This window comes from Nicotiana tabacum, chromosome 22 (genome assembly GCF_000715075.1).
Source record: "Nicotiana tabacum cultivar K326 chromosome 22, ASM71507v2, whole genome shotgun sequence".
NCBI lineage: Eukaryota > Viridiplantae > Streptophyta > Magnoliopsida > Solanales > Solanaceae > Nicotiana > Nicotiana tabacum.
Window position 1 is genome coordinate 43,267,673 of NC_134101.1, and position 8,579 is coordinate 43,276,251.

The 8,579-nt window shown below is 32.1% G+C and overlaps 1 protein-coding gene across 1 annotated transcript; it reads right to left on the bottom strand.

The window, feature by feature from the left end:
- Positions 1 to 1,968: 1,968 nt before the first annotated feature.
- Positions 1,969 to 5,690, bottom strand: LOC142175818 (uncharacterized). Its single transcript, XM_075242818.1, has 5 exons — positions 5,145 to 5,690; positions 4,896 to 5,043; positions 4,663 to 4,797; positions 3,856 to 4,144; positions 1,969 to 2,494 (listed from the first exon to the last, which is right to left on the bottom strand). The coding sequence occupies exons 1-5, from the start codon at positions 5,688 to 5,690 to the stop codon at positions 1,969 to 1,971; spliced, it is 1,644 nt and encodes a 547-aa protein (XP_075098919.1).
- Between the last annotated feature and the right edge of the window lie 2,889 nt (positions 5,691 to 8,579).

An 8,579-nucleotide genomic window follows, 5' to 3' on the forward strand; every position in this document is an offset into this window, starting at 1 on the left:
CATTTCTCCAATGGTCTTCTCAAGCTTTATAGGAAGTATTTAGGTTGTGGATTTATACCAATAGCTAATATCCTCTCAAATTGATTACTTATGTAAGTGTAACTAGCATGGGGTATTTTTAATTTATTTTTTTAAATTTAATCCAACCACCCAGGCTTTTATCTCCTGTGGTGTTGGGGGGTTTGACATTGACCCCTACCTTGTATATATAGTAGAAAACTAGTACAAGGAGGAGGACATAAACCTTATTACCTCAAGAGCAAAAGAATGGTGGGGATCCATCCATTCAAAAAGGTCATAGGAGCAAGACAAAGTATAGACAAAATACAAGAGATTTACAACCTGCTCCTACAGATTCTTATCTTAACTAACAAAGAAGTTGGCATTATCATACCTAGTTCTAATACTAGGAAGTTGACACTTATCCGTAAAGAAAGGACCTTTGGCACTTTTGGAAGCTCCTGGTAAGTGTAGAAGGAGTTATTTCCAGACGAAGAAGCAAGTTTAGCTAGACAATCAGCAACTTGATTGGCCTCTCCGAAGCAGTGTGTAATTAAGACATTATTCTGGTCCAAATCCTGCACTATATCAGCAACCACCCCTTTCATTTTGCAATGGTTGGTGGACCTATCAATAAGCATGTTAGTTACAAGCTGTGAGTCTTAACTCCAAAATCATATCAGTGTAGCCATGTTGAACACACCATTGTACACCAAATTTGGCAGCCAAAGCTTCACACATATTGTTACTATGGCATTTAAAAGAACATGAAAATGCCATAATGAGGTCCCCTTCCCAATTTCTAATAATCCCACCTTTTCCAACCTTTCCATTATCCAACAAGTAACTACCATCTGTGTTAATTTTGATCCATCCATCCTTTAGTTTTTGCCAATAAACTAGGGTGTGTCTTGGAACAGGTTTCAACCTCTCCACCATAACACAAATGTCCATCCATTGATAATTCTAGTTGCAACTATTGAAGGACATATTCATTGCCCTTTGGATAGTCCATTCGATTTGTTGCTTCATTTTGTGCAAGTTAAACTTTCTTTGCTCACCATATTCGCAGCACAGTGCTCCTTCCATAATTCCCAGCATATAACAATTGGAGTAACCTGCAACAACAGTTTATGAGCCTTATTTTAAGGCTCTACTATCCACCAGTTGTTCAGAACACCTCTAATATGCATCAACTGGTGTCTTATACCTAATGGTGCACCAAAATGTTTCCAGATACTAATTGCAATCTGACTTTCCACAAATACACGATGAATATTCTCACCTTGAGGGACACTGCAACAACTACATTTATATACCAACTGGTTTCCAAATCTTGAAATAACGTCATCCATAGGCAATTTTCCCAAGACAAGTCTCCATGCAAGAAAAGATATTTTAAAAGGAATGTCAGAGAACCAAACCTTGCTGTTGAAATAATTTCTGTGAGCTACATTTCTAATAGCACTCCAAGCTGATTTGTTAGAGAAATCACCATTGTCTTTGAGGGTCCATATCAGGTAATCAGTGTTATCCTGATCACTAATCTCTATAGTTGCAATATGTTAAACTAATTGGATATTGAGGAGATGATTGAGCTTTCCCTGATCCCAGGTTCTATTGTTAAAGAAGTCTTAGACCTTGAGTTTTCTAGGCTTATACCCAACCTGACAGAGGTTAGCCAAAGCTCCCTTGTCTGTCCAATTATCCCACCAGAAATTACATTATCCATTATGAATTTTCCACACCATATAGGGTTCAATTTTGACTTTAACTTGCATCATCTGCTTCCAGATATGAGAGTTTGAGGAAGCAAGCTTCTTAGCTACAGAGTGCTTTCTGCTACAATATTTGGAGTTAAGGAACTGAGACCACAAGGATGTTACAGTCCTAAATCTCCACCACCTTTTCATAGCAAGTGTACAACTGATTTCTTCCATCCTTCTAATGCCAATACCCCTTTCCTTCTTAGGCAGACATAACTTTCTCCAAGAACTCCAGTGATATTTCCTCGTCCCCTGAATCACCCCAAAAGAAGTTGGCAAAATATTTTTCCAACAAAGTGAGAGTTTCTTTAGGAGGACTCATAGCAAACAATGTGTAGATGTGCATAGATTGCAGAACATATTTGATGAGAACCATCCTGCGTCCAACTGACAAAATTTTGCCTTGCCATCCACTAAGTCTCTTATCCACCTTATCCACCATAGCATCAAAATAGATAATCTTTTTCCTACCAATATAAATGGGGCATCCAAGATAATTAAAAGGAAAATTTTTGTCCATAAAGCCAGTAGCATTCCTCATTCTATTAATCCTGCTAGGAGAGGCTCTTGGGACAGTGATAAAGAAACTCTTATTTCTATTAACCAATTGGCCTGAGGCATTTTCATAATTGCTAATTTGCTTCATAATAAATTTGACAGATTTGTTATTTCCTCCGGTGAAGATCATGAGGTCATCTGCATATGCCAAGTGATTGATTTTTGGAACCCTGGAGTTCATAGAAAAAGGGGTGAAGTTCTAATCGTGAAACAACCGGTTAAGAAGTCTGGATAAAACCTCTGCTCCAAAGATAAATAAAGAAGGAGATAGAGGATCTCCTTGTTTTAAACCTTGATAACTTGAGAAAAAACCCTTTCTATTGCCATTGATTACTATAGAATACCATACCCCAGATATTACTATGTGAATAAGAGCTATCCACCGCTGGGAAAAGCCAAATATCTCCAGCACCTTGTCAATAAAAATCCATGATATTCTATCATAGGCTTTTGACATATCAAGCTTAATGATCATACTTCCCCCTTGTTATCCTTAATAATTTCCTGAGTAATCTCCTGAGCAAGCATTACATTTTCTGTAATTAATCTACTAGTGATGAATCCACTCTAATTATCTGATATGAGTTTGGGAAGCAAAGGATTCAACCTTCTAGCAAGAATCTTGGTAACAAACAATCTTTCTAGAAAAGTTAGACAGACTGATAGACCTCATGTCTGAGAAGGAACTAGGTGAATCAATCTTTGGAATCAAGACTAGACATGTGTGAGAGAAGTATTTTGTAAGGTTGGAACCTCTGAAAGATGCTAGAACAAACTCTATTATGTCATCCTTGATGATATCCCAATTGTTATGGATTTTAGAAAAAATATGCAAGCAGCAAGAATGTTGAAAATAGAATTGAAAAACTGTCTCTAAAATTTTATTAATCATAGGGCTTTAAATAGCCAAATAAATAAAGTAGTAGACTCCTCTAACTAAATTACTAAACTTTTACTATAATTAAAATTCTGAATCTTCTAGCAGACTCCTCCTAAAACTAAACAACTAATTATTCTAGAAAACAGTAGCAGTAACAGATGCAAAATCCAACACTCTTTCTTGCTTCTGTTGCTGCAGTCTAAAGAAGGTCATCCTCAATTCCTTCTTCTGCTATTAGTGTTTGTGCATGAGCATCTTTGAACTTGCACACTTTTGTAACATGACCTTTTTGTTTGCCATTTTCACATAATGCATCAGGTCACCACCAACAAAAATTTTCTAAGTGTATTTTCTTTTTGCAATATTTGCAATAAGGATAATCGACTTTTTCTTTTTGGTGTTTCGCATAAAAAAATACTCTCAGTAACTTTGTCTTGTCTGAAGGCCCTTCTTTGCTCTTGTATTTGAAGAGCACTTATTAATTCTACAACAGAGATGGTAGAGAGATCTTTAGACTCTTCCAGAGAGAAAATTTTGGATTCAAATCTCTCGGGAATTGTCACAAGAATTTTTTAAACTATCATGTCATCTTTGAAATCCTCGCCAAGTAACCTGATTTTATTGACAATTTAAGAAATTCGGTCAGAATACTTAGCGATGGTCTCATCATCTTGCATTCTAAGAGATTCAAAATCTCTTTTCAAATTTAAAATTTGATTTTGTCTGCCTCGTTCACTTCCTTGATACTCTTGTTTGAGTGTTTTCCAAGCTTCTTTTGCTGTCTCATATGCAATGATTTTATAGAAGATTGAATCTGCAACTAAATTTTGAATTATAGTTTTGGCTTTGTATTTTTTGGTTTTCTCATCTAAATGAACTTTGATTTGGGCAAGGGTAGAATTTGCAGGAAGTGGTTGTATAAGTTTGTCTTCCATTACAACTTCTCATAGATCATAAGCTTTAAGATAAGATTTCATCTTCACTGACCAAATTTGATAGTTTTCACCAGTGAAAGTTTGCGGGGTATTCAAAGAAAGACCGTTGCTTGCCATTGTTAAAATTTTGGTTAAAAATCGGTATGGGTAAAAATACGTATGGTTTAAAAGTGGTTGAAATTGGTTATTTTTCAGTGAATTCAATGATTCGTCAAGATCAATGGAGGCTCTGATACCACTGTTATGGATTTTAGAAAAAATATGCAAGCAGCAAGAAGGTTGAAAATAGGATTGAAAAATTATCTCTAAAATTTTATTAATCATAGGGATTTAAATAGCCAAATAAATAAAGTAGTAGACTCCTCCTACAACTAAATTACTAAACTCTTACTATAATTAAAATTCTGAATCTTCTAGCAGACTCCTCTTAAAACTAAACAACTAATTATCCTAGAAAACAGTAGCAGTAGTAACAGATGCAAAATCCAACACCAACAACTTTGATAAAATCTTTCATTAAAACCATCTGTCCCTGCTAAACTGTAGGAGCTCACTGTGAAAACAGCCCCCTTGATCTCCTCCTCATAAGGCATTGCAGTTAAAATGTCGTTGTCCTTATCATTGATACGATGTGGTATGCAATCCAGAATACTATCATCTATATGAATCAATTTTAGGTTGAATAGCTTCCGCTTTCTCCTTCTATCTTTGATGATGGCATAAAAATACTTACTATTACAGTCACCCTCCTCAAACCCTCCTCAAGAGCATGCATTTCTGCCTCCCAGTTAGCAACATGTTCATTAATGTCTTTGACGAATTCTCTAGACCATTCGCTTAGCCTTCTGGTAAGCAATTTCAATTTGGACTGTAGTCTCCACATAGGATTTCCACTAATTTGTATCTGCCATACTTCCTTACCCACATCTTGAAAACCAGGTTGTTCCACCCAAAAATTAACTTGAAATGTTTGATAAAATTCTGCTGATCATTATGAAAACTAACCAAAAGAGGCCTATGATCAGAGCCAATTCTAGGGAGATGCTTAACTGTGTTGTTCTGAAAAATGTGATCCCAATCATTATTCACAAAGACTCTGTCCAGTCTTTTCCAGATTCTTTTCCCAGGTATTTTATTATTGCACCACGTATATATGGATCCAATATAGCCAATATCAATCATACCACAGTTATTCAAGCAGTTGATGAAATCTAAACTCTTGTAAGCCCTGTGAGGCTTACCTCCCACTTTCTCATTTGAATCCCAAATGACATTAAAGTCACCCCCAATGCACCTAGGGCCATCAATCACCATATTGAGGTTATCAATAGCATCCCATAGGTCCTTTCTCTCAACTGTTGTGCATTTGGCATAAACAGTTTTGATCCAAATGTTTTTATTCCCAGTACCATTAGCCACTTTGATGGTGATCTGTTGATCATCAGTATCTCGAACTGAAATAGGCCAGTTGTGAGAGCAAAATAACCAAATTTTTCCATTTGGTACATCAATTTTCCTCTTATCTACAAATGGTTCCATGATGGCAACCATGGGACTTTGATTGATAATTTTGTAAAATTAAGTTGGAGTACAACTCTCTCTCTTTTTGTCGTCCAAGTGAAATACAATTACTTCCTTTTTCCAAAATATAATCCACATAAAATAAGGAGTGTTGATTTCAATTGTGGATGTTTGAAATTTGTTGTCTCTAACTTATCAAAAAGAAGTATACCTCGGTTGTCTTTTCCCTACTATTTGATACTAGCTTTAGTGTACGTGCGTTGCACGTGTGCTTAACGTCAATCAATAAAATATGAGTATACGAGGAACATGTAAATCAAGTTATCAAATGCTAAGTTTTAAAATGTGACATTAAGTTAATATTTTAAAATAAGTAACTTTGTACCTAGAAAAGTATAGGGAGTTGCCATTTATTTAAATGAATACAAAAAGAAAGAAAATTAATTAATGGCAACTCACTTAGAAAGTATTTTGTCTTCTAATATTTTATCTTTATTGTTTTTAACGTTTGCATGGTTAACAGTTTGACTATTACTGCTAAATTATAATCGATTTTATTATAAAATTTGAAAAGAATGCAAATTAGTTAAATCAAAGACTTTTTGGTTAATTAGGACTGTTCTTAACGCTAAAGAGAATTTTTTTTTTGTTGATTGAAATATTAATATTAGCTCATCCAAAGTTTAAAATATAAAACTGTAATTATAATTTTTATCCAATAAGAATTCTACATTCAGTGTAATAAAAAATCGCTATGACATTACTTTTGGACTTTTATGTTAGTACAATCATTAGTGTTTGAATATCACCAACACTTCTCTTTCTTTTATTTTCTTAAAATTAAAATATTTTCTTATTTAAGCTCGGTACTTCAATTTAAAAAAAATTAGAATTGATTGAGATTACTATGTTTGTGATTGCTAGATATTTATTCTTACTCCCAAGTATATTTAATAACAAAAGTTTAGTGGATATATATTAAAATTCTAATTATGAGAAAAATAATTCAATGACCATTTTATTATTTAAAAGAAATACTCGTAAATCTTTAAAAAGTACTCCTAAAATTTGGGGGGGGGGGAGGAGGAGGAGGAAATAAGGACACATACACAAAGAAAAGGAAAATAAGGACTACTAAACCTAAATTTTTATAACAAAAAAATACCGGTAAACCCAATATAAAAAAATACTCGTGAAATGATTGGAATTCAATACCTTAAATCTAAATAGAGTTTATATATGAAGGACTCCAATTAAATAACATGATTTTTTAGATCAAAGTCCTAAGAGTTAGAAAAATAATTAAGTGATTATTCCTAAATATTAGGAAAATAATTAAATGGTATTTCCTACAATTTAGAAAAATAACTTAAACTATTATTTTATCCAACGTGAAAGTTAGTATTAAAGGGTAAAAATAAGAACCATTGCGCGTGAACACTATCTAGATGAGTATAAACTATTAAAATATTACATAAATATTCTATTAAAAATTATGTTTGAGTGATAAAATAAATGTTGTAGAAACATATAAGTTCTTAACAATAGTAATTGTTGAACCTATCTAGTTAACACAATAAGCAAAGAAACTATACCCCATATAAGCCCTCAATCACGTCAGTCAATATATTCAACTTAAAATTTTTATAATATGATTACATTAATTTCATAAGTTATCATCCTTCGTTTTTAGTTTTAGCAAGAACACATTAATCCTTGAGCATTTAAGTTATTATGTAAAATTTATTTGAAAAGTTATATATTCTTAAGTTGATTATAAAAAAGACAAATAATTTAACTAACTGACAAAATATGCCTTTTTTCTCGCAAATATAAATTATGCTATATACTTTAATTAATAAGAAAAAATATAGTAATTGTTTTCAACAAATTAGTAAAGAACCTAGCGTCCGTGATTGTAATAAAATTATATGCAATTCATGGGTTCCAAAAAGACTATGCTAATACTATTCTAGAAGCAGTAAAAATATAAAATACATGTTAAAATTAAATTAAGGTTTAGTTCTACAAGTTAGACAATATTTTAAACGTGGATTTACTTATTGAAGGAAAAAATTAGTTTTTCAAAAGGTATAAAAGTTGGTATATAGATCAATTTTCACTATGTGACAATTAACTCTATATAACTCTCTCTATAAAATTTTAGGTTATTAGGTATTTTAAATACTTATATTTATTGTTATGTTAATTTTCTTGAACATGAACAATTACTTTTTATCCTTTGAGAATATTTATTTTTAAATTCAAAACATGACAACTAACCAAAATGTCAGTTTTCAAAATAATTCTTCCAACTAACACTAACTAATATTTTCAAAGCCAAAACCTTCGTTGTTTTCGATAAATACAATATTTGGCTTGTTATTTTATTTTAAGCTTCATAATTTATAAGAATGTTTTGGTTCGTTTGTATCTAGAGAAAGAAACATACTCATAATTACAAAGTTAATTTTGTACAAACGTTCTTTGAGTGGAATTAGGATTATTTAATCTATATGGAAGAATTATACTTATTTTATTCGATACAAACAAGGAAAGAATTTACATAAATAAAAGCTTTCTTGATTTAAATTCTTAAATATTAGGACTTTCCTAAATAGTTCAAATAAGAAAATATTTTATAACTATAACTAGTAAATTTGTCCGCGCTTCGCGCTGTCATAAATGATCCAAATAATCTTTTGCTAATGTCTAAATATTAGAAATACATATAAGTCATCAAATCTAAATTAGATATAAGTTTTAATTGATTTTAGCATTATCATATAATTTTATATAATTGTGATTGGGGTTTATTATCATTCGGAGATAATTGATCCTTATTTTAATAATATATATATAGGTGAAACTATACCCTTTTTCGTCTTTTACCTTTTCATCTTCTTCTTCCATCGTTTT

Coding starts and splice junctions, on each gene's coding strand:
- LOC142175818 (XM_075242818.1), bottom strand. CDS start 5,690: ATGGTTGCCATCATGGAACCATTTGTAGATAAGAGGAAAATTGATGTA. Junction 5,044..5,144: donor CTGATCATAGGCCTCTTTTG/GTTAGTTTTCAT, acceptor GAAGTATGGCAG/ATACAAATTAGTGGAAATCC. Junction 2,495..3,855: donor GATGATGAGACCATCGCTAA/GTATTCTGACCG, acceptor TATGAACTCCAG/GGTTCCAAAAATCAATCACT.